A 27,710-nucleotide genomic window follows, 5' to 3' on the forward strand; every position below is an offset into this window, starting at 1 on the left:
TCATTTCACTCCATCCCATCACGTTACACAACTTGCGGTTAGGGGACATTTTACAGCCCTCCACATACTTCCGGCAGAGGTGGGAAGTCTCCGCCATCTCAGGGCGACAGGGCTCTTGGACTGTTAAAAACCAAGCCTTACATAACCTTCCTCCCCAGGTCCTCCCTACTATACTTCCCCCCTCTTTTTTTTTTCTTCACCCTCCCTCTCCTTACTAAGCTCCAAACATGAAACTATGTACTCTGAATACTAAAGGTCTTAATTCCCCAACAAAAAGGAGCTTGCTGCTCAAAGTCCTCCAAAACCAACATGTTGATTTAGCTTTCCTCCAGGAGACTCAATGAACAGAAGATGCAGCCGTCAGACATAAAACAGCATGATACCCAGTTAATATCTCCTCCACATTTCATAAGAAGGCAAGGGGGGGTGATGATACTGATAGGGGACCAGATAGCCTATGAACCTATATACACAGACTGTGACTCAGCGGGTCGTTATGTGATTTATGTTGTTTTGCTTAAACTGCGTTCTGTATACATTGGTTGCCGCATACTTGCCTAATACTAATCAAGCCAGTTTCCACAGGAAGCTGCTCCTGCAGGTAGACAAAGTAAAACAAGGCCACACCCTCCTAGCAGGCGACTTTAATATGATCTGGGACCCCAAGAGAGACAGGAGTGGAAATGCAAAATTGATAGGAGATAGAAACAGGGACTTCACTTCCCAAAAATGTAGGGAACTGACAGCTCAAAATGACCTATATGACAATTGGAGGGCTCTGCACCCAGATGCCTGCGATCATACCTTCTATTCAGCCCCGCACTCTTCCTTTTCCAGACTAGATTACGTCTTCTGTGATCCCTGGGCGATGCGGACAGTCCGAGGTTCTAACATAGTGCCTTGCACGTGGTCCGACCATGATGCGGTGATGTGATGGGTGCTCATGAGGGACCTAGGAGATTGGCGTATGCCTGAACATCTGTTTCAAGATGTTTTTATGCCCGAATGGTCGGAGGAGACTCTCGAATTCCTAAGGAATAATGCTAATGGGGAATCTTCGATGTCCACGGTCTGGTTGGCTTTGAAAGCCTATATGAGAGGGATTCTTATAAAATGAGAGTCTCAGAGTAGAAAAAACGAAAAAAGAGACATTGGCACAGCTTTATAGCAGGCTGGTCTCGGTTAGGGGGAAGGCTGGGACTAGTACCTCCCCCTCAGATATTACGGAGTGGCAATCTATAAAGGCTCGAAATCGAGAATTGGAATTGGAGCAAACCCAGAGAAATCTCAAGTATCTGAAAATGAGATTTTATCACAGTGGCAATAAGGCTGACCGCCTTTTAGCAAACAGATTACGCCAAAAAACACTAATAAATAGAATACCCTATATTTAAAAGGGAGAGGGAAGATGCTACTCACCTAGGGACATTGGAAAAGCCTTTGTGGAGTATTATAGTAAACTCTATCAAATCTCTTCTTCTGAGAAAAGACAGACCCTCCCAAGAGAAGATATAGTGGGGTTTTTACAGGACCTTAGCCTGCCTAGGGTCTTTAAAGAAGCCGAGGAGCTATTATCAGCCCAAATTACTATTACTGAAGTGATTAAGGTGATTAAGGAGTTGAAATTACATAAAGCCCCGGGACCAAATGGCTTCTCTTCTGTTTTTTACAAGAGATTATCAGCTGAAGTTGGTCCCATCCTGGTTTCTGTTTTTAACTCGGCCTTTCAGACCGGACATTTCCCTAAAGAATGCTTGGAGGCAGAGATTGTGACTATCCCCAAACCGGGCAAAGATCCGAGTCAATGTGAGAACTATAGGCCTATATCCTTGATAAATGTGGATTTTAAAATATATTAGAAAATTCTGGCCAATAGGCTGAGCAAGGAACTTCCTTCTCTGGTCCATTTGGATCAGGTGGGCTTTGTACGAGGCCGGCAGGGCTCGGACAATACACACTGCCTACTAGATATTTTCACCGAATCTAAATCTCTGGGGCTCCCACTAGTTGCCCTGTCAGATGCAGAAAAAGCATTTGACAGGGTACGGTGGGAATATATGGAAGAGGTTCTGAGAGCCTTTGGGTTTTCGGCCCACCTCATCAGAGCCATCATGGCTCTATATTCTAATCCTTCAGCCAGAATTAGAGGGAAAGGGTTTTGCTCCAAGCCCTTTGATATCAGGAATGGGACCAGACAGGGGTGTCCGCTATCCCCCCTCCTTTTTGTGCTTACCATTGAGCCCCTGGCAGCCATGATTAGACAAATGAACAAAGTACAGGGATTATTAATCCATGACACTTTGCAGAAGCTTGCATTATTTGTAGACGACCTACAATGGTTTGGCAAAATGTTCTATTATAGGCTCAATTACACAAAGATGGAGGCCTTGGCCTTAAACCTCTCCTCGACACAGCTCTCCCGGCTAAAGGAGACCTACCCATTTAATTGGTCGACAAGCCAGCTAAAACATTTGGGGGTCATTCTCTCACCTGATCCGAAAATGGTAATTCATGCTAACTATGATCTACTTCTAAGAGAATTTGAAAACCTCACTCCAAAGTGGACTAGATATGAGATTTCATGGATTGGGAGAATCTAGTCGATTAAAATGACATTATTACCTAAGGTTACATACCTTTTTCGGTGTATCCCTCTAATAATTCCAAACTATATTCTAAAACGCTTTCAATCAGTGATAAATAGATTTATCTGGCAGGGTAAGCCCCCGAGGATTGCGATGCAGCAACTGCAAAAGCCTATCCTGAATGGAGGCCTAGCAGCTCCCAATATTTGTAAATATTACAAAGCGGCTATGCTCTCTCATGTGACAGCATGGGGGGCTCTGTCTGAGGATACCAGGTGGGGACAACCTGAACAGGCTGTGCTCCCTTCGGGACTGCTCCTTGAGGACCTTATATGGGTTCCTCAGCACACGGATGTACTCACAGGAGTAGATAACCCTATTATCCGAGCCTGCATTAGAACATGGAGGGAACTCGTAATTTGACACAAGTTGCACCACATCCGTCACCTGCACATTTAATAAGAGCGATGTTGCTTTGCCTACCGGAATCGCATCCACAGATGTGGTCTGCCTGGGGCATAAAGCATACTCAAGACCTTTATTCACCACGGGGCCTAGCAATACAAGCTTCGGCTCTACCAACTGTAGATATTCCTAAGAAGTACCATTTTGAATACTTCAGATTCATCTCCATGATGTTAGCCTGGAAATTTCAAAAAAGCAATCCTAGAGAAATGACCCATTGGGAAAAGGTGGCTTATAGGTAAACCACTCCGGAAAGCCATGACAATTCACTACCAACTCCTATTGGACTCAGATGGATTCGTGAAGACGTTCCATGTTCTGGAGTGGGAAAGAGGCGGGAGCATACAGAATTGGAATGGCAAAAAGCCATACAATGCACAAGAGCGGCAATAAACTGTGTTACATTATATGAGCTATTTATAAAATTAGTGCTGCGCTGACATAGAGTCCCAGATCAATTGCATAAAATGTTTTCCCATAAATCAGACAGATGCTGGAGGGGGTGTGGCCAAAGGGGATCTCACCTCCATATTTGGTGGAGTTGCAATAAAGTACAGGGGGTGTGGGAACAAGTGGCGACAATACTCGACCAACTAGGTTTACTTCATAAATTAACACCAGACACTGCCCTTTTCCATTTAGGACTGGGGAAATTGACCCAATCAGAGAGAATACTATGTGTTGTAATACTCCTGGCCAGAAAACTAGCAATAGCAAGGTGTTGGCTCTGAACTTCACAGGTTTCATTTAGTAAGGTCAGAGATATCATTGAATATATTCGCTCAATGGAAGAGTTTTCTTTGAGATGCATGGGTAAACTGGGCCTGCATGGACAGGTTTGGGTAATTTGGGAAAACTGGGGGAAAGCGGACAAATAATTAGGGTATAATGACAATTGCAAGAATGTGCTGACAGCTCAAATATGAAATGTCTTTTGCCCCCTCATGAAAATTTCCCCTGACCTCCATCTCCCCCCCACCCCCCTTTTCTTTTCTTTTTTTCCTATGCCCTGTCGCCTCGGGGCATATAACTTTTCTAAACAATAAGAAATATTATTTACTCACCTGGACACTATCGCAATATATATGTAACATAACCCCTCAGGCCTACCATAGTTTGAGGAGGAAACATAATCCAGGTGACAACCAACTAACATATTTGACTATTTTTCCTGTGTCACATTGTTTAGTTATATATTTTGTTGTATATATTATGGACAACTATAGGCCTACTCATTCCTATTAAGACATTTCTACCGAAACTAAGCCCAATGACTGTCGCATGTTATTTTATATGCAAAATGTCCATCCGAAAATGCACGTATGTCAAAAGAGGTATTACTCATGGCTAGACATATTTCCTTATGGTTTTGGATCTAATACTGTTTACAGTCTCTAAGACATGCCTTTTATATTAGATGCATAAATACTGATGTATGTCAAATAGGCATGTTGCCATGATGTTTACAAAAGTTTTATGTCTTATTACCTCAATAAAAATTATTTTAAAAAAACAAAACCCACAAACCCACATGAATACACATATATACACACCTATAAATACACGACATCACCAACAAAAAGATTATGACTCCACTGAAGGCACAAATGATGGTTAGCTTATATTAGCAATAAAGTCTTTTTTAATTAAGATATATACCATGTTTTTAGACATAATGCTATTGCACATTTAATAGACTACAGTATAGTGTAAATATAACTTTTATATGCACTTGGAAACAAAAAAAGGAGTGTCACTCACTTTATTGCTATAATCGCTTTATTGCCGTGTTCTGGAACCTAACCCACAATATTTCCGAGGTACGCCTGTATTTCCACGTGGTCTCTTATCTTATACAACTTACAATTTACTTTTCTCTTGAACTTTAAAGCTAATTTACATTTTTATACTGTTACAGTATATGTATAAGAAAGTAACCAAGTAAGTTATAGATCCTATCTCCATTTACCATTTATCCAATTAAAGTCCCTTGAGGAAGAAATGTTATAAGTTTGTATCACTTGCTGTACGTACAATTGAAGCTTTCAGGTATGCTTTGATAAATGAATATTCAGGTATGCTTTGATTAACAATAATATTTTGTTGTTTATTTGATAGCTCTGGCTTGCATGGTGGAGATGGCATTTCAAAATCAGGGCTTGGTAACTATTCTGACAAGAGACAAGTGCCAACTGTAGTTATTGAATGTGAAGATGATAAAGAAAATATGCCTCATGATACAATCTATGACGACTCTTCGTGCCTCTACAACAGAGATGATGAAGAGGATGAGGAGGAAGATGAGGACGAAGATGATGACACTTCATTATATACAAGTAAGCTCATAAACCTTTTTGTACAATTATATAAACTCTCTATGGATACATGATTTTAAAAATAAATAATAATTCTGTCCACTAAATATCACTTGAAACAACATTACAGATACACATCAGTGATTTAAACACTGAATTGCAAAACATCTGCACATTGTTTTGCAGTCCAGGGTTATAACTCTTGAAAGACTCTTGATTATGTCTATCTTATTATCTCTCTTGCTTTGGTCAGTTAGCAAAAGTGAAACCAATGAGTTCCTGCACTAATCAAGTAATTACTCTGTAGAATGTTAGAGGGTCATAGTTCTGAATCCTGCAGCTTTGTAAGAAAAAAAGTTTACATTATAGGAACAATAAATAATGAAAATGTATTTGCAATGCAAAATTAAACATTTTATAGAGAATTAAATTTTGAGTTTAATGTCCCCCTTAAAAGGACAGTCTACAATAGAGTTTTTGTTTTTGTTTTAAAAGATAGATAATCCCTTTATTACCTATTCCCTAGTTTTGCACAACCAACACAGTTATATTAATACACTTTTTACTTCTGTGACTAACTTGTATCTAAGCATCTTCTGATAGCCCCTTGATCACATGACTTTTTATTATCTATTGACTTGCATTTAGTACTGTGTTGTGCTAACTCTTAAATAACTCCCCGGGCGTGAGCACAATGTTATCTATATGGCCCACATGAACTAGCAGTCTCCTGTTGTGAAAAGCAAATAAAAAAGAATGTGATAAGAGGCTGTCTGTAGTGGCTTAGAAACAGGCAGAAATTTAGAGGTTAAAATGTTATAAAGTATATTAATATAACAATGTTGGTTGTGCAAAACTGGGTAATGGGTAGTAAAGGCGTTTTTTTAAACAATAACAATTTTAGTGTAGACTGTCCCTTTAACTTGCTGAAATTGCTTGTTTAAACCTACAGTTAAATGGGCATAAATATGAAAACAAAATGCTCTTATTGCTTGAATATACCTATGTGTTTTGCCCACACACATGCAATACGCTGCCACATCTGAATCGCAACTATGGGCTCCAATCAGCTGTACTGTGATAAGGCACGTTTTATGGCTGCCCTAGCTATAGTAAATGTGAGGAACTCACGGCACTTTAGATTTTTCTTCTGTTCATTGATTTTACATTTTGTTAATTGATAAAAAAATATCTTTTATTTTTTTAAGCATTCTTCCTTTACAGCCTTTTTCACACCTGCCTACAACATTTGCACAGTACTGTATGTGTAATTCACTCATATTATATTGAAAACACTGTTCTGCCATATACCATTAGCATTCATCTAAGGTATTGAAGGTTTTATACAGCCAAAAAGCCTCTCTTGCTATAATTTAACCACTCTGTGCAGGAGTCCGTTATAGCTACCAACAGAACACATCTGAAAGCCCTTCTTGCTTCAGCTTATAGTGGATAGTCTGTAGCTCAGAAAATAGAAAACTATTAGCATTTCTATATTTGAAAACATTCTTACTTAAAAGCATTTTTTTCACACCCGGCTAAAACATTTGCACAGTTATATATATAGTCCATTACAAATGTTTAGGCATTCTTTTGTTTATTTCTTTTGTTTGTATTGGTATGACACAAAAAAGTAGAGAAAAAAAAAGCCAAATCTTACACATTTCTACGCAAAACTCCAAAAATGGACTGGACAAAATGATTGGCACCTTCTCAAAATTGTAAGAAATAACTGCATTCCAAGTTTGTGAAGCTCCTGTAATCTGTAAATAAAATGAACCTGTATCAATTAACAGGTGCTGACAATATAGAAATCACTCCGGCAACCAGTCAAAATGGTGAAAAATTGACTCAACCTTTCTGTTGTGTGTCTCTGTGTGCCACACTAAGCATGGAGAAGAGAATGAGCAGCAAAGAATTGTCTGAGGATTTAAGAACAAAAATTGTGGAAAAGCATGGACAATCTAAAGGTTACAAGTCCATCTCAAGAAGTTTACAGCAACAAAGGATTGTTCGAATGGTGGATAAAGAACCTCGATCAACTTCCAGACAAATTCAAGCTGTCCTTCAGGCACAGGGCACAAATGTGTCAGTTTGCACTATACGTCACCATCTAAATGAAAAGGGACATTATGGCAGGGGTCAAGTCCAGCGGGAATGAACTAAGTTCCCTCTGGACAGAGAACAGACATGCTTCAGTAAACCCTGCTGCTGCTGGTGGGAGGAGCTGAAGCACAGTCTGGTTAGAGGGATAGTGAGATACTCTTGTAATGTGTAGTAACACTACAATACACTAAATACAAGTTTGTTAGTGGCCCTGTTGTGTGATCACCGCTCACTGTGTGGAACAGATGGTGCTTACATTTCTGTGTGGCTTGCACTTGGGTTAAAATATGACTATTACACCTTAAGTGGGTGAGACTCTGTGATAGAGGAGTCTGGAGTTGCTGTCAGACACGGAGGTCTCAGTCCGCTCTGGAAAAGGAGAGGGGAGGAAGGGAGGGCGTGAGGAACTGAAGCTAAAATGGCTATTCACCATCACCTAGATTACGAGTTTTGAGCGCTATAGGGAAAGTAAAAAAAAACATATAGCACTGCCGTTACAAGTTTAAAAAAACCCAACTTGTGCAAGGCGATATGGCTGCGTTGAGCTCCATACCGCACACAAAAGCATCTGTGTTTGACATGCTCGTGCACGCTTTCGCCATAGACATCAATGGGGAGAGCCGGCAAAAAAACAACTAAAACCTGCGATCGCCGAAACAAAAGCTCCGTAACGCAGCCCCATTGATGTCCATAGGAAAAAATAAAATACAGTTTAAACCTAAAACCCTAACATAAACCCCACATCTAAACACCCCTAATCTGCTGCCCCCGACATCGCAGACGCCTGCCTACAGTTATTAACCCCCCAATCTTCTGCTCCCAATATCGCCGAAACCTAAATAAAATTATTAACCCCTAATCTGCCGCTCCCACTATACTAAAGTTATTAACCCCTATTCCGCTGCTCCCCAACATCGCAGCAAATAAATAAAGTTATTAACCCCTAGACCTCTGGCCTCCCACATCACTACCACTAAATAAATCTATTAACCCCTAAACCACCAGCCCCCCACATCGCAGCAACCTAAATTAAACTATATTAACCCCTAAACCTAACCCTAACGTAACCCTAACCCTAACATAACCCTAACACCCCCAAACTTTAACATAATTAAAATATAGCTAAATTAAAATTACAATTATTAACTAAATAAACCTATTAACCCCTAAACCGTCAGCCCCCTACATCGCAACAACCTAAATTAAACTATTAACCCCTAAACCTAACCCTACCCCTAAACCTAACCCCCCTAACTTTAACATAATTAACATAGATCTAAATTAAATTTAAAATTATTAACTAAATAATTCCTATTTAAAACTAAGTACAAACTTACCTGTAAAATAAAACCTAAGCTAGCTACAATTTAAGTAATAGTTACATTGTAGCTAGCGTAGGTTTTATTTTTATTTCACGGGTAAGTTTGTATTTATTTTAACTAGGTAGACTAGTTAGTAAATAGTTATTAACTATTTACAAACTACCTAGTTAAAATAAATACAAACGTATATGTGAAATAAAACCTAACCTGCCTTACACTAAAATCTAACATCACAAAAAATAAAAAAACTACCATTACAAAAAATTAAAAAAAACCTACCATTACAAAAAAAAACCCAAAAGTATCCAAAAAAAAAGATTATTCCTATTCTAAAACCCCTTTAAAAAAAAAAAAAGACTAATCTAGAATAAACTACCAAGGGCCCTTAAAAGGGCCTTTTGTAGTGCTTTGCACTTAGTTAAACAGCTCTTTTGCTAAAAAAACACCCCCTAAAAATATACATTAAATTTATCAAAAATAAAAAAATATTCCTATTCTAATACCCATAAAAAAAACAAGCCATCTTGGATCGCGTCCCTTGCATTGAAGATTCAGTGTACGGCGGCGACCATATGAAGAGAATGCTCCGCGCCGGATGTCTTCAGGATGGACCCGCTCCGCGCCTCCAGGATCAAGATAGAAGATGCCGCCTGGATGAAGACTTCTTGCCGCTTGGATCAGGACTTCGCCGCTGGGATGAAGACTTCTCGCCGCCTGGATCAGGACTTCAACTCCGGGATGAAGATCGTTCAAGCGGGACTTCAAAAACTGTAAGTGGATCGTCTTGGGGTTAGTGTTAGGCTTTTTTAAGGTTTTTTTTGGGTGGGTTTTATTTTTAGTTTAGGGCAGTAAAAGAGCTAAATGCCCTTTTAAGGGCAATGCCCATACAAATGCCCTTTTCAGGGCAATGGGTAGCTTAAGTTTTTTTAGAATTAGTTTTTTTATTTTGGGGGGTTGGTTGGGTGGTGGGTTTTACTGTTGGGGGGTCTTTGTGTTTTTTTTACAGGTAAAAGAGCTGATATCTTTGGGGCAATGCCCCACAAAAGGCCCTTTTAAGGGCCATTGGTAGTTTACTATAGACTAGTTGTTTTTTTTTTGGGTGGCCTTTTTTATTTTGATAGGGCTATTAGATTAGGTGTAATTATTTTTTATTTTGGATATTTTAATTTGTTATTTTCCGTAATTTAGTGTTTGTTATTTTATGTAATTTAGTATTTTTTTGTTTTTGTATTTAGATACTTTGTAATTTTTAGAGTAGTGTTAGGATTCTTTTAATGTGTAGTTTAGTTTAATTTAATTGGTAGTTAGTGTAATTTTAGTTTAATAGTTATATTAGTTTAATTGTTAGTTTAAACTTAGTTTTTTTTATTTGATAGGCAAGTTTTAATTTAATTTAAGATATGTAAATTGTAATTTTATTATAAAGTTGTTAGGTTTAGGGGTAAATAGTTTAAAAGTTTTTCATTGTTGGGGGCTTTCGGTTTAGGGGTTAATAGGTTTATTATAGTGGCGGCGGTGTAGGGCTTAATAACTTTAGTATAGTGGGGGCGATGTGGGTGGACGGCAGATTAGGGGTTAATAATATTTAAATAGTGTTTTTGCAATGCGGGAGGGCGGCTGTTTAAGGGTTAATACGTTTATTATAGTGGTGAGGATGTCAGGGAGCAGCGGAATAGGGGTTAATATTTTTTAATATAGTGTTTGCGATGCTGGAGGGCCTCGGTTTAGGGGTTAATAGATAGTTTATGAGTGTTAGTGTACGTTTTAACATTTTAGTTATGAGTTTTATGTTACAGCTTTGTAGCGTAAAACTCATAACTACTGACTTTAGATGGCGGTACAGATCTTGTCATTTTAGGCTGTAACGCTCGCTTTTTAGCCTCACCACAAAACTCATAATACCGGCGCTATGGGAATCCCATGAAAAAATTTAATTTTTAGTAGAGCGGTACTGACGTTGTGGTACAGGCTAAAAGGCTTGCGGTACACCTATACTGACAAAACTTGTAATGGCTGCGTTAGGTAAAATGATGCGTTATGGGCCACAATGCTGCTATTTGACTCATAACGCAAAACTCGTAATCTAGGTGCATGTGAGTTAAAAACAAAATATGGACACCCTGTATCTTGACATTAAATAGGCGTTCATGTGGGGGGGGGTCGGAGCTATCATCGTACCTGAGTGGTTGCACAACACTACAGCTTTGTACACAATACCAACCTATTTGTATAATAGACTGCTCAGGTAAACTTATATTGCTATTAAGTTAAGTGGGGCTTAACTATTGGGGAGTCGACCCAGCAAGCTAGGTCTTTAGCAGATAATCAAGATGCCGGCATATATCTCATCTTTCATGCAACCATAGGGAGCCGTTCCAGCTTACCTTACAAGCTAAGGGGATCGTAGAATCCACTACACTGCCGACCAAGCGGCTCTTAGGGGTGCAAAACGGGAATAATGGCTATGATTTTTGAGCCTTGGACACAGTCTACACTGGTGTGTATGAATGGTATTCAATTTGGCAGTTACTGGGACACTCTTGAAACACCTAGATCGGCCCTAGATGATGAGGACCTACACATGATCTGGAGCATTGGCCGGGAGGACCAATTGACAATTTTGGACACATATCTCAAAGCCGGAATAGGCTAAACATGGACTGAGTTTGACTTAGAACCACTAGACAGGCTGGCAGACTATCTTACATCGTCTTGAGACATTACCTTTCTATACAGTTTACATTGCAGGTGCATAGTCTCTTACACTCCTGATAATGAGACTTTTCTATATATACACAGTTAACTTCTGTTTGCTAGTTTTACAGTGCGACTCATAAATATATTAATATGTCTGTCGGTACTGTTCAATATTTACTCATTTATACATATCATATGCTATGGAAAAGTTATAATTTAAAGGTGGAGCTATACTTGTTGATGTTCAGCTTTTTACCCTGTCTATAACAATATGCCAGGTTAAGTTTGTTTCATATCTAGCAGTTTATTATGTTTAAATTGTTTAAAATAGTCCTTGCAATTAAAGGTGTTTGTGAAACATCTTGTAGTAGGATAAGCCCAATTACTTTTTTTTTATACACCAACACAGGGGCGTATTATGGCCTAGACCAACAAGGCCGGTGCCTAGGGCAACAGATTTGGGAGGGGCGGCACATCTGCCCTATCTTCCCTCTAAAAGCCCCACACATACAGTGAGCGATAAAGTGCAGGCTTTTACAGAGAAGACAAGGCACATGCGCTGATTAAGGTCGTTCTTCACAGGCAGTGCTCCTTTAAACCGTTGATTCATTTATAGCCCCTGCTTTGGTCTAGTGGTTTGCTTAGCAGCTTTGCTGCCTGGAGGTTGAGAGTTTGAATCTCGCTGTGGGTGTTGCGAGTTCTTCTTGCATGGCCTTAAGTTGCATTTTATGTCATCTCTGCCACTTTGAAGGTTGTCTCTGAGGAAGGACCTTTTAACTCAGGATCCTTTCTTCCATCCAAATATTGTTTCTCTGTAGCTGACTGCTTGGAGTTTGAACGCTTAGTTCAGGCTAAGCGTGGGTTTTCTGAGTCGGTCATTGAGACCATGCTGCAGGCTCGCGAGCCTGTTTCTCGTAAAAATTTACCATAAGGTATGGCGTAAATACCTTTATTGGTGTGAATCCAAAGGCTACTCTTGGAGTAGGGTTAGGATTCCTAGAATTTTGTCTTTTCTCCAGGAAGGTCTGGAAAAAGGGTTGTCAGTCAGTTTTCTGAAAGGTCAGATTTCTGTTTTTATCTATTTTGTTTCATAAGCATCTGGCTGATGTGCCAGATGTGCAATCTTTTTGTCAGGCCCTGGTCAGAATCAGGCCTGTGTTTAAACCTGTTGCTCCTCCTTGGAGCCTTAACCTTGTTCTTAAAGTTTTGCAGCAGGCTCCGTTTAAGCCTATGTATTCCATAGATATTAAGTTGTTATCTTGGAAGGTTTTGTTTTCTTATTGTTATCTCTTCTGCTAGTTTCAGAACTCTCGGCTTTGCAGTGTGATTCGCCTTACCTCATCTTTCATGCGGATAAGGCGGTTCTTCGTACTAAATTGGGGTTTCTCCCTAAAGGTTAAGTTTGTTTCATATCTAGCAGTTTATTATATTTAAATTGACTTAAGCCTAGGTTTAAAGGGACAGTCTAGGCCAAAATAAACTTTCATGATTGAGATAGAGCATGTAATTTTAAACAATTTTCCAATTTACTTGTATCACCAATTTTGCTTTGTTCTCTTGGTATTCTTAGTTGAAAGCTAAACCTAGGAGGTTCATATGCTAATTTCTTAGACCTTGAAGCCCACCTCTTTTCAGATTGCATTTTAACAGTTTTTCACCACTAGAGGGTGTTAGTTCACGTATTTCATATAGATAACACTGTGCTCGTGCACGTGAAGTAATCTGGGAGCAGGCACTGATTGGCTAGACTGCAAGTCTGTCAAAAGAACTGAAAAAAGGGGCAGTTTGCAGAGGCTTAGATACAAGATAATCACAGAGGTTAAAAGTATATTATTATAACTGTGTTGGTTATGCAAAACTGGGGAATGGGTAATAAAGGGATTATCTATCTTTTAAAACAATAAAAATTCTGGTGTAGACTGTCCCTTTAATGGGCGCTCCTGGATCAGCTATAAAGATAAGCTCACTAAATTTACTAACCTACATACAGCAAACCCAATATTTGGAATGGTGTGGCTTTTATACGAGGATATAACATCATCCTTCTGCCCATTTTGTTAGACTGCTTGCGGCCGGAGCAGTCATATATGTCTATACGAGAATGTATACTCTCTCATACATATAGGCAGATCTTTTACAAAAAAAATTGAAGCCCTGTGAGCCATATATGTTCTATGTTTTGCTGACAATTCTAGATATGAGTTATGTGAGTAGTTCCTATAATTAGTTGATATTTAACACTAGAGGTGTTTTTGGTTTTCGAACAGCCTGTTAATTTGTACCTAGTGAGTCCTTATGGTTTTGTTTATTATAGCCGCACCCTGTATATTATATGCACCTTTCCATACACATCTTGTACAGATGTGATACAGATATGTCCTACTTGCTTACTCGATTGGCTGATCCTATAATGCATGATGAATATATTCCTCTTTAAGAAATGGTATTACCTGTATAAAGTAGTGAGCCCCCTACATTGCGGCTGACTCAGTCCCACCCCCCACCCCCCACCCCCATAGTTTACTGGTTAAATTAGGGAAAATGTATCCCACTTATGATCTATATCCCTAAAGTATTTATATGTTCAGTTCACCATAGAGGTAATTGATAGTCCCCTTTTCAATAAATAAAGTAAAAAGAGGTTCCTATAATATAGGTTCTTGCATATAAGTTTAAGGCGCCTTTCTAGACAACATGTAAAATGTCAGCTGTTTTAGCTATATTCAATTTATTAATCTACTGTAAGCACTATAATTCTAGATCCTACGTTCCCTCTGCATTTATTATATTATAGCTGGTGTATTTCAGTGTGATAAAATATATTGGATTGGCGATATTTTATATCTTGTCCATATCTATGTAAGAACATATTTTTAATGTTGTATGTATAAAACAACCTCAGTAAAAAATATATATATAAAAAAAAGGCGTTCATGTGTGTCTGGTTTAGTTATTTTAAGGTTGTTTTAAAAAAATGTCAGTGTTTCACCAAAGAAAATATTTGTTCATCAAGCAGGGAAGAGTCATGTCCTTCCAGCTTCCTGCTTTCTTTCTGATTGGATTTCCTTTTAGTTCTTCCAAATATAGCTGTATGAGGTTTGCAAGGGGAATACATCTGTACACATAAAGGAAAATAGTCCTTGCAATTAAAGGTATTTGTGAAACATTTTGTAGTAGGATAAGCCCAATTGCTTTTTTTTATACACCAATACAGGGGCGTATTATGTCCTAGACCAACAAGGCCGGTGCCTAGGGCAGCAGATTTGGGAGGGGCGGCACATCTGCCCTATCTTCCCTCTAAAAGCCCCACACAGTACAGTGAGCGATAAAGTGCAGGTTTTTACAGAGAAGACAAGGCACGTGTGCTGATTAAGGTCGCTCTTCACAGGCAGTGCTCCTTTAAACCATTGATTCATTTAGAGCCCCTGGTTTGGTCTAGTGGTTAGCTTAGCAGCTTTTCTGCTTGGAGGTTGAGAGTTTGAATCTCACTGTGGGTGTTGTGAGTTCTTCTTGCATGGCCTTAAGTTGCATTTTATGTCATCTCTGCCACTTTGAAGGTTGTTTCTGAGGAAGGACCTTTTAACTCAGGATCCTTTCTTCCATCCAAATCTTGTTTCTCTGTAGCTGACTGCTTGGAGTTTGAACGCTTAGTTCAGGCTAAGCGTGGGTTTTCTGAGTCGGTCATTGAGACCATGCTGCAGGCTCGCAAGCCTGTTTCTCGTATTTACACCATACCATAAGGTATGGTGTAAATACCTTTATTGGTGTGAATCCAAAGGTTATTCTTGGAGTAGGGTTAGGATTCCTAGAAGTTTGTCTTTTCTCCAGGAAGGTCTGGAAAAGGGGTTGTAAGTCAGTTCTCTGAAAGGTCAGATTTCTGTTTTTATCTATTTTGTTTCATAAGCGTCTGGCGGATGTGCCAGATGTTCAATCTTTTTGTCAGGCCCTGGTCAGAATCAGGCCTGTATTTAAACCTGTTACTCCTCCTTGGAGTCTTAACCTTGTTCTTAACGTTTTGCAGTAGGCTCCATTTGAGCATATGCATTCCATAGATATTAAGTTGTTATCTTGGAAGGTTTTGTTTTCTTATTGCTTTCTCTTTTGCTAGTTTCAGAACTCTTGGCTTTGCAGTGTGGATCTTTCATGCGGATAAGGCGGTTCTTCGTACTAAATTGGGGTTTCTCCTTAAAGTGGTTTCAGTTAGAAATATTAATCAGGATTGTTGCTCCTTCGCTCTGTCTCAGTCCTTCTTCTCATAAAGAACGCCTGTTGCACAACTTGGATGTTGTGTGTGCTCTGAAATTCTACCTTCAGGCAACTAAGATTTTCACCAGTCTTTTGCCCTGTTTGTTTGCTTCTCAGGAAAGCATAAGGGTCAAAAGGCTACTGCTACTTTTCTTTCCCTCTGGTTGAGAAGTATAATTTGTTTTGCTTTTGAGACTGCGGGACCACATCCTCCTGAGAGAATTACAGCTCATTCTACTAGGGCTGTCTCCTCTTTTTTTGGGCTTTCAAAAATGAAGCTTCTGTGGAGCAGATTTGCAAGGCTGCAACTTGGTCCTCTCTGCATATTTTTTCCAAATTTTATAAATGTAATACTTTTGTCTCGGCTGAGGCCTCTTTTGGGGAGAAAGGTTCTTCAAGCGGTGGTGCCTTCCGTTTAGGTCTGCCTGTCTTGTTCTTCCTCCACTTTATAGGTTGAACTCGATGGACTTCAGTCTTTTTTCAACCTTATCTACTATGTTACTATGTTACTATGTATTCATTCCGTGTCCTCTAGCTTGGGTATTGGTTCCCACTAATAATTGAATGAAGTTGTGGACTCTCCATATCTTAGGAAAGAAAACAAAATGTATGCTTACCTGATAAATTTCTTTCTTTCCAGATATGGAGAGTCCATGACCCCCCTTAATTAACACTGTTATTTTTTACTAAACCTCAGACACCTCTAAACCTTTGTGTTATATTTTATATAACTTGCAGTTCAAGCTTGCACTAAATCTGCAACCACAAATTTAAGAAAGAGTATTTGATTCTTATAATAAGAGGCAGAGAGAAACCATCTAAAACTTGCTTATTTAGGGTGAAATTAGTTGCCCAAAAGCAGGGGGCAGGATTGAACAACAGAGCTCTTCTGCAGTCTTAAAGTGGTGATTGCAGGTGGAAAGGTTCTCTGGCTGAGAACTTGTCCGCCTGCAGCTAAATACTTTTTCCTGTTAGACATTCTAGTATCAGTCTAGGTATAATGGTGAAAAAGAAAAGAGGACATCCTTGTCAAATTTGTTTTATATATTGTCACCACTGTTTGAGTCATTATACAGAGCCAGCACTGATTTATTATGTTATGCAGAGCCACCACAGGTATGTTATGCCATGCAGAAATTAACTATTATAGCTACTATAGTTATAATAAATCAGATTAACTATCAAGAATTTGATATGATAACAGAAATCTATTTTTTTTATCATTATAGATAAAATAATCATCTATAGCTGCTTAACACATAACTAGAACTTTTTGTAAAGAAGCAGTAATGGCAGGGTATATAATTTCATGTTTTTCACCAGGGTAGCCAAAGCTCCTAGCAGCGGCCCTGCCCACTCCTGACAATCCAGCTATGAAAAATATTGATAAAATATTTAAGCTGGCTCCTTAGCAACCGTTTGCCTTCCCTGTGCCTGATTCAGTTGCCAAACTGGAAACTAAGGAATAGAACAAGCCAGGTGTGCTTTTTATTCCATCATCCAACATGCTGCCATAACCGCCTTCCAAGTAGGAGGTTTTGGAAACAATCCCTAAAGTGGACAGGGCGATTTCTAGCCTTGCCAGGTACGGGCAGACCACAATTCTGTTAGAGGATAGTACCTCTTTCAAAGACCCCATGGACAAGAAACAAAGTTATCTTTTTAGCTGGCAGGTTTTCTATTTTACACAGATGTCAGTGTAGCTTGCATAGTGGCACCTACCTCAGTCTGGTGTCATAATTTACGGGGATAAAGTATCCTTGAAAGTAATCTGGGATCATTTAAAGCTCCTCAAGACTGCAAAAAGCTTCATATGTGATACAGCTGTAGTGATGATACACATAAATGCAAACAATGAGGCAATTGCTGTTCTAGCTAGACACACATTATGTCTTAAATCAGGGTTTGCAGATATAGCTTCAAAAAGTGGTACTTGATACAATTATCAGAGACTAGAGTCACTGAAGGTAAAGGAGTGTTCTTACCTCAGGTCAAAAAATCCAAGGGTAAAAACAGGCCTTATGGTCAACTTCATTCCTTCCAACAATCCAAGTCCCAACAAACAAACTGTTCCCTAGCTCAGTTGTCTGGATCACCCAATACTTCATGCAAATCTAGCATTGCCTGGTCCAAGAGCAAAAGAAATTTACTCCCGTCTCCAAGTCCTCATGAAGCTATGACGCCAATTCCAGAAAAGATTCTGGTAGGGTGCAGTTACTGTTTTGTCTTGGGAGATGTCTATTGCAGACCATTAGGTGTTGGAAATTTTACCTCAGGGGTACCAAATCAGTATTCAATTCAGTTTTCAATTCCGACTTCCCTTTTGGCTTGTGTGGCCGATTTGGAAACAAATTAGGTAAATACCCCAGTTCCTCAATTAGAACAGAACTAGTGTTTATTCCAATAACGAAGGTACATTTTGACCTATTCTGGATCTCAAAACTCTGAACAAATGTCTGCAAGTTAAAAATTTGAGACTATTCACTTTATTCTTCTTTTAGTGCAGGAGGATCACTGTGGGGGGTAGTTATCAACGTGTCTACTTTTCCTGCCTTCGCCGGCCCAATACGCCCGCCTAAGCTCGCCTCACATCGCCGCCGCGGACCTGCAAAAATTCGCCTAAGCTATCAAAAAAGCTGTCAAAAAGCTGCGCACCAAGTACGGGGCGATGAGCAGCGGACTGTGAGAGTTATCACTCATCCGATCTCGCTGCTCTTCGGCTTTTTCCCAGCTTTCTTGCTAGCCTGTCACTAAGCACCCACACTAACTACACTGTTCTACCCCCTATACCGGAGCCCCCCGCAACTAAATAAAGTTAGTAACCCCTAAACCGCCACTCCTAGACCCCGCTGCAACTCTTATAAATGTATTAACCCCTAAACCGCCGCTCCTAGACCCCGCCGCCACTCTTATAAATGTATTAACCCCTAAACCGCCGCTCCCGGACACCGCTGCCACCTACATTATACCTAGTAACCCCTATCCTGCCCCCCTATACCGTCGCCCTCTATAATAAAGTTATTAACCCCTATCCTGCTGATCCCGCACCTCGTCGCAACTAAATAGTTTAACCCCTAAACCGCCGCTCCCTGACCCCGCCACAACCTATATTAAATTTATTAACCCCTATCCTGCCCCCCCTACACTGTCGCCGCTGTAATAAAATTATTAACCCCTAAACCTAAGTCTAACACTAACCCTAACACCCCCTAACTTAAATATTAATTAAATAAATCTAAATAATATTTCTATTATGAACTAAATTAATCCTATTTAAAACTAAATACTTACCTTTAAAATAAACCCTAATATAGCTACAATATAAATAATAATTATATTGTAGCTATCTTAGGATTTATTTTTATTTTACAGGCAAATTTCAATTTATTTTAACTAGGTACAATAGCTATTAAATAGTTATTAACTATTTAATAGCTTACCTAGCTAAAATAAAGAGAAATTAACCTGTAAAATAAAAACTAACCTTCAGATTCAAGTTCAATCCGATTGGCTGATCCAATCAGATTGAGTTCGCATTCTATTGGCTGTTCCGATCAGCCAATAGAATGCGAGCTCAATCTGATTGGCTGATTGGATCAGCCAATCGGATTGAACTTGAATCTGATTGGCTGATTCAATCAGCCAATCAGATTTTTCCTACCTTAATTCCGATTGGCTGATAGAATCCTATCAGCCAATCGGAATTGAAGGGACGCCATCTTGGATGACGTCCCTTAAAGGAGCCTTCATTTGTTGGTAGTCCGTCGGTAAAGAAGGATGTTCCGCGTCGGCGAGATGAAGATTGAAGATTGAAGACCCCGCTTGGAAGATGACATCGCCCATATAGAAGACTTCTTCAGTGCCTCTTGGAAGATGACATCGCCCGGATGGAAGACTTCTTCAGCGCCGACTGGAAGATCACTTAATCGGATGGAAGATTTCTTCAGCGCCCCTTGGATGATAACTTCTGCCGCTCCGGATCTCCTCTTCGGTTCCATCGCTGCTCGGCTGAGTGAAGACGACTCAAGGTAGGATGATCTTCTGGGGATTGGTGTTAGGTTATTTTAAGGGGGGGTTTGGGTTAGATTAGGGGTATGTGGGTGGTGGGTTTTAATGTTGGGGGGTTGTATTTTTCTTTTACAGGCAAAAGAGCTGAATTCTTTGGGGCATGCCCCACAAAAGGCCCTTTTAAGGGCTGGTAAGGTAAAAGAGCTTTGAACTTTTTTTAATTTAGAATAGGGTAGGGCATTTTTTTTATTTTGGGGGGGGTTGTTATTTTATTAGGGGGCTTAGATTAGGTGTAATTAGCTTAAAATTGTTGTAATATTTTTTAAATGTTTGTAACCTATTTTTTTTTATTTTTTGTAACTTAGCTTTTTTTATTTTTTGTACTTTAGTTAGTTTATGTAATTGTATTTAATTGTAGTTATTTGTAGTTAATTTATTTAATTTATTTAATGATAGTGTAGTGTTAGGTTTAATTGTAACTTAGGTTAGGATTTATTTTACAGGTAATTTTGTATTTAATTTAGCTAGGTAGTTATTAAATAGTTAATAACTATTTAATAACTATTTTAACTAGCTAAAATAAATACAAAGTTACCTGTAAAATAAATATAATTCCTAAAATAGCTACAATGTAATTATTAATTACATTGTAGCTATCTTAGGGTTTATTTTACAGGTAAGTATTTAGTTTTAAATAGGAATAATTTATTAAAGTATAGTGTAGTGTTAGGTGTAATTGTAACTTAGGTTAGTTTTTATTTTACAGGTTAATTTCTCTTTATTTTAACTAGGTAGCTATTAAATAGTTAATAACTATTTAATAGCTATTGTACCTAGTTAAAATAAATTGAAAGATGCCTGTAAAATAAAAATAAATCCTAAGATAGCTACAATATAATTATTATTTATATTGTAGCTATATTAGGGTTTATTTTAAAGGTAAGTATTTAGTTTTAAATAGGATTAATTTAGTTCATAATAGAAATATTAGTTAGATTTATTTAATTAATATTTAAGTTAGGGGGGTGTTAGGGTTAGTGTTAGACTTAGGTTTAGGGGTCAATAAATTTATTACAGTGGCGGCGGTGTAGTGGGGGGCAGGATAGGGGTTAATAAATGTATTATAGGTGGCGAAGGTGTAGGGGGGGCAGATTAGGGGTTAATAAATTTAATATAGGTTGTGGCAGGGTCCGGGAGCGGCGGTTTAGGGGTTAAACTATTTATTTAGTTGCGGCGAGGTGCGGGATCGGCAGGATAGGGGTTAATAACTTTATTATAGAGGGCGGCGGTATAGGGGGGGCAGGATAGGGGTTACTAGGTATAATGTAGGTGGCGGTGGGCTCCGGGAGCGGCGGTTTAGGGGTTAATACATTTATTATAGTTGCGGCGGGGTCAGGGAGCAGCGGTTTAGGGGTTAATATGTATAATGTAGCTTGCGGTGGGCTCCGGTAGCGGCGGTTTAGGGGGTAATAACTTTATTTGGTTGCGGCGGTGTAGGGGGGCAGATTAGGGGTGTTTAGACTCGGGGTACATGTTAGGGTGTTAGGTGTAGACAGCTCCCATAGGAATCAATGGGATGTCGGGCAGCAGCGAACTTGTACTTTCGCTATGGTCAGACTCCCATTGATTCCTATGGGTACGCTGGGCCGGAAAAGAGCCGAGCGTACCTGCTAGTTTGTTGATAATTAACAAAAGTTGTCAGAATGTGCCGCACACATCTGGAGTGACGTAAGAATCGATCTGTGTCGGACTGAGTCCGGCGGATCGAAGTTTACGTCACAAAATTCTACTTTTGCCGGTCTCTAGCCTTTGATAACTAAGGCGAATCAGCCTCGCCACAAATACGCTGCGGAATTCCAGCGTATTTGAGGTTGACGGCTTGATAACAAGGCCCCTATATGTCTACCATCAACTTAAAAGATGCTTATCTGTGGATTTCCATTCACATGAAAAGTTCCTAAGGTTTGCCTTCCTAAACAGGCATTACCAGCTTGTGGTGCTTTCTTTTGATATTGTCACAGTCCCCAGAATATTTACCAAGGTCCTGGGAGCCTTACTAATGGCACCCTACCTAAAGGACATTCTGGTGCAGGCATCTTATATTTAACAAGCTGTGAATCACACTGTTCATATCATTCAACTTCAATGCAGTCATGGTTGGAGCATCAATCTGCCAAAAAAGTTATTTGACACCTCAAACGAATGACCTTCCTAGGTTTATCATAGACTTAGTATCAATGTACCTGTCTCTGACAGAACAATGCAGGGACAAATCACAATGGCATTCTACGTCCTTCAGTTGCTCAATGCTTGGAAGTTGTCAATCTTATGGTGGCTGCTTCAGATGCAGTCCATTTTGCCAGGTTTAATGCCAGGCCTCATGCAGTTGTCTCTATTTCAGCAATGGAATAGAGGACCTGTCATGAGATCCTACTGGATCAGGAGACAAATCAGTTCCTGGTATGGAAGCAGACTACAAAATACTTTGTCCAGAGGGGGCCGCTTTTCTTTTACCATTATGGACAGTGATCACAACAGACGCCAGCCTACAAGGTTGGGGGATGGTCTGGAGGACTCTGAAAACACAGGAAGGTTGGTTTGCTTTGGAAGATAGGTGACCAATCAATATCCTGGAACTTTGCACAATATTCAAAGCTCTGCAGAGTTGGCCCATCCTCAGGCAAGAATTTTTCATTTGATTTCAGTCAAGACAGCAGTAACTTACATACATTTTAAAAAAATCAGTGGGGACCTCTGAATTTCATAGCAATGAAAAACATTTCCCGAATAATCAGGTGATTTTGGCCATTCACAATCCATGAGTGAATATTTGGGGGTCTGACTTTCTCAGTCACCAGCACCTTCAACTGGAAGAGTGGTCTTTGAATGAGGAGGTGTTTAACCAGATAGTGATACTTTGGGGTTTGACAGTGAGAGACCTTATGGCTTCTCACCTGAACCACAAGCTACCCAGTTATTGTGCCAAGTCTCAGAACCCTCAAGCAGATCTAATAGAGGCCCTGGTAGTTCCCTAGTTATTCAATATAGTATACATTTTTTTCTCCATTTGTGTTGCTATCCAGGCTTAAATCAAGAATTAGCTTTTGTGATTCTGATTGCTCTGGCTTGGTCTTGCAGGACTTGGTATTCTTTTTGCATTTCTTGAATTCTGGAATTTCTTCAGGATGGTCTGGAGAAGCGCTTATTGGCCAATCCTATTAAAGATTACAGCCTCATCTGTTCTGTACCACAAAAAGAGTGCCAAAACCTCTGTACAGGCCTTGATTAGAATTCAGTTGGTAAATCGACCAGTTACACCTCCTTAGAGTCTTATAAGACTCTAAGCTTGGTTGCATTGGAAGAGGTTTTAGTAGCAGAAATAGCAAGGTTCTTATGCCATTTTACAGATCATTAGTTAGACCAAATCTGGAATACTGTGTACAGTTCTGGAGACCATATCGTCAGAAAGATATAAATAAACTAGAAGCTGTCCAAAGTAGGGCTACTAAAATGGTACATGGTCTAAAATATAAAACGTATAAAGAAAGACTCTATGATCTAAATATGTAAAGTTTAGAGGATAGAAGGGAAAGAGGTGACATGATAGAAACCTTCAAATATATGAAGGGACTTAATAAAATAGAAGGTGAAAGCATTTTTAACATAAAAATAAATGCCAAAACAAGGGGTCACAATCTAAAGTTAGAGGGTAGCAGATTCAGGAGAAATTTAAGGAAGCATTTTTTTACAGAAAGGGTGGTGGATTCATGGAATGAACTTCCATTTGAGGTGGTAAACACAAAGACTGTAAATGAATTTAAAAATGCCTGGGACATGCATAAGGCTATCCTAAGAAAAAAGTAACATGTAATATAGGTAGACTTGATGGGCCTTTTTGGTTCTTATCTACCATCAAATTCTATGTTTCTATGTTTATCCTGGTTTGAACAGTTATTCAAGTCCCTCAATTTGAACCAATGCATGGGTTGAACCTTCAGCTTTTGTCTTGGAAGGTTCAGGTTCTTTTCCTTCTAGACATTTCCTTAGCAAGAAGGGTTTCTGAGCTTTTTGTTCTCTTGCAAGACTCCTCCTCTCTTAATTTTTCCATCAGGACAAGGCTATGCTACAAAGAAGTTATTCTTTTCTTCCTAAGGTGGTATACACAGATACTATTAACCAGGAAAATGTGGTTTCTTCCTTGTGCCTGGCTCTTAAGAATTTGAATAATCGACTTCTTATCAACCTTGATGTAGTGTGAGTTCTTAAGTTCTATGTGAAAGCCACAAAATCATTCAGACTCTCTTCTTCCATGTTTATCCATTTCTCTTGATGTCATTAGACTTATTTGTTTGCAGGGAAGATTGCCCCCTGAGTGCATTACTGCTTATTCCACTACAGCAGTTTCCACTTTTTGGGCTTTCTTTAATGAGGCCTCCATAGACCACATATGTAAAGCAGCTACTTGGTCTTCCTTGAGTATTTTCACTAAGTTCTAACATTTTAACATGAATGCCTGTATTGACCCCTGACTTTTTCATGGTTGTCTTGCGAACGTCACTGCTTGGGCATAAGATCCCACATATGATATCTTGTGAACCTCACCATTTTATAAAAGAGAAAACAATGTATGTTTAGAAGCTCACTTTTGTTATTTTGTTTATGCGCTTCATGTGCCTTGTGTTGTCCTTCATTTTCCAGTTTCCTACTGTACTTGGCCATATGTATGACTGAGGTATTCTGGGAGAGAGGAAGGGATTAAAGCTCTGGTATGTTTGGGGTGTTTTTGCATACTCCTAGAGTATTGAAGTGTAAATCCATATGTGATGATTCATGAAGGCATTCTGTAAGGTGAAAATTAACTAATATACATTTTACACATATATATGTATGTATGTGTGTGTGTGTATATATATATATATATATATATATATATATATATATATATATCAAAGTTTTTATGCATTGATTATTGTTAAATGTTAATGTTTTTGTTTATAATAAACAAAAATTTCTTTAACTTATTTACATTTTGGCTTTTTGCTCACAAAGGCTCTCTGGCAATGAAAGTTCTCAGGAAAGATTCCTTGGCGATAAAATTAAGCAATAGACCGTCTAAGAGGGAACTAGAAGAGAAAAATATCCTCCCTGTGCAGACAGATGAGGAAAGACTCGAATTAAGGCAACAGATTGGGACTAAACTTACAAGGTGAGCAACTCAATTTACTTATAAATACTGTTAAATAAACTGTATATTTTAAACAGAGAGAGGCAGTGCTAGATGAGGTAGACTAAGTTATAACAGACACACAAGTTAATCAGACATAGAAGTCAAAATTAAACTTTTATGATTGATCTAGAGAGTACAATCCTAAACAAATAAATCTTTAAATTCTACTTCTATTTTCCTTGGTATGTCTTGTTGAAAAGCAAACTGAGATCGGTTCAGGAGCGTGCATGTGTCTTGAGCACTATGTATAATATTGTTACAATATAGAGCTCAAGACATGCACACTCTTGAGCCCACCTCAGTATGTGCTAATAGAAAGTAAAACATTTCAACAACGAATACCAGGGCAAAAAAGTACTTTTGATAATAAAAAGAAAATTGGATTTATTTATTTTAAAGGGCCATTAAACCCAAAAATTTTCTTTCACGATTCAGATAGAGAATACAATTTTAAACAACATTCCAATTTACTTCTATTATCTAATTTGCTGCAATCTTTAGATATCATTTGTTAAAGAAACAGCAATGCACATTGGGGAGCCAATCACATGAGGCATCTATGTGCAGCTACAAATCAGAAGCTACTGAGCCTATCTAGATATGCTTTTCAGGAAAGAATATCAAGAGAATGAAGCAAATTAGATAATTGAAGTAAATTAAAAAGTTGTTTAAAATGGTATTCTCTATCTAAATCATGAAAGACAAAATTTGGGTTTAATGTCCCTTTAAAAACCAAAGTGAAGGCTGATGAGCAATTGAATTTTATGTAGAAATGGAGCAATATATAGATAAACTAGGAGGAAGGGGGCCAGATGATTTGGATCTGGAAGGAATATAATACAGCAGAGAGTGTTTAATTAGAATGTGCTCACCGTTTTTACAGATCTGTTTATCTAGGAAAAGCAAATGTTGAATTTTGTGTAATAATGTTATATGACATGGAGAAGTCATAGGGATAACATTAGGAGCAAAATTAGACTGCAGATATAATAAGCATCTTAAATGGTAGGAAAGATAAAGAGCTGAAAACAGAAATCTCCATGTATTAAACTGGATTATGAAAGATTCTTTTATGGGTTTATAGTATAACTGTTGGGGAAGGACTTGGAAATACCCAATTGTGTAGTAAAGAGAACAGTGTTCATCTCTAGTTGCATTAAGTCTTGGTTTTTATGTGTTTTTATGGTTTCATGTTGTGTTGCAGCATCTGAGTTCTGAGGCTATGGGTTCATGTCTTGGTATATGAAGCTTAGTTAAGTCAAGGACCTTAAAGGGACATTCCAGCCAAAATTGGAATCCACATGGATGCATTTTAGTTTTGAATAGAAACATTTTTGTAATATAAATGTATTAGCAAAAACGCTTCTGATAGAAGTTATAGGTTTTCAGAAGTGTATGTAAATATACACAGACAGTGCACCAGCATTTTAAACACAGCACTTGCTCAGAGAGCCGAAGGTGCTTGTACCAACTAGTAATGACTCAATTTGTTGATTGCTGACAGGACACAAGCCCCACTGTGCTCTGAGCAGCTGCAGTATTCAAAATGTTGGTGTACTATGAATATCTAGCTATGCTTCACATACACACTCAGAGAAGAAGGTTAAAGGGACATAAACCCCCCCAAAAAATGTCATGATTCAGATAGAAAATACAATTTTAAACAACTTTCCATTATACTTCTATTATCAAATTTTCTTTGTTTTCTTGTTATCCTTTGCTGAAAATCGGGAAGGTAAGTTCAGGAGTGTAAACAATGTTATACATTAGCAGGAGCCCTAGGTAACATGAGAGCAAAGCAAATTTGATACTAGAAGTAAATTTTAAACTTTTTTTAAAATTGTATTCTCTATCTGAAACATGAAAGAAAAAAAATTGGGTTTCATGTCCCTTTAACGCTAAAACAGTGATAACTTTTACTAGAAGCATTTTTGCCAATACATGTATATTACTAATATGTTTCTATTAAAAAATGTAATTCATCTATGTGCATTTCAATTTTGACCGGAATGTCCCTTTAACATTATACCGTTAGTGGTCTCAAACTTCATTAAATACTGTAGCTGTTTTTCCTCAGCAGGTGTTTGTGTGTTTCAATTTTTTAACTGGGTTGTATTTACCTGTAGTTAAGAAATATTTACATTAAAATTTTAAAGGACCTTGGTAACTGCTCCCAAAGTTTTATGTCATAATTATGTTATTTACATTAAAGGAAATGTGAATTTTGATGCTAAAGTGCCCGTTTTTTAAAAATTTGATTAAAAATAGGGGCACTTTAATTCATCAAAATTTACATTTCACTCCTGTTGTGAAAAAAACTTACCTTTTAAACTTCACAGTAGCTTCAGCTTCCTCCAAACATCGCAAAGCCTCTTCCTGGGTCTAAAATGAGGAATCTGGCTTCCTCCAATCACAGCATTGAATCAGACACTGATTCCCCCGGGGGGAAAGCCGTGATTGGAGGATGACCTATCCATCATTTCTGACATCAGAAATGGCTTGCGACGATCGGAGGAAGCTGGAGCTGCTGTGAAGATTAAAAGGTAAGTATTTCTTCACAACGAGTGAAATGTAAATTTTTATGAATTAAAGTGCCCCTGTTTTTAATCAAATTTTTAAAAACCAGGCACTTTAGCATCAAAATTTACATTCACTTTAAATTAATTTTGGGAGACACCACTTAGCTATGAACACAATGAATTTGATATAACATTTTATTCTGACAATAGAAGTTTATTCA

At 38.5% G+C, this 27,710-nt stretch overlaps 1 protein-coding gene across 2 annotated transcripts in view; it reads left to right on the forward strand.

Moving 5' to 3' along the window:
* Window positions 1-27,710, forward strand: part of PHACTR1 (phosphatase and actin regulator 1) — a 723,510-nt gene that overhangs the window by 646,535 nt on the left and 49,265 nt on the right. For both annotated transcript variants that reach the window (XM_053714748.1, XM_053714747.1), the window contains exons 7-8: window positions 5,169-5,386; window positions 24,793-24,949. In XM_053714748.1, the coding sequence (XP_053570723.1) occupies window positions 5,169-5,386; window positions 24,793-24,949 (375 nt within the window). The remainder of the gene's footprint in view (window positions 1-5,168; window positions 5,387-24,792; window positions 24,950-27,710) is intronic.

This window comes from Bombina bombina, chromosome 5 (genome assembly GCF_027579735.1).
Source record: "Bombina bombina isolate aBomBom1 chromosome 5, aBomBom1.pri, whole genome shotgun sequence".
NCBI lineage: Eukaryota > Metazoa > Chordata > Amphibia > Anura > Bombinatoridae > Bombina > Bombina bombina.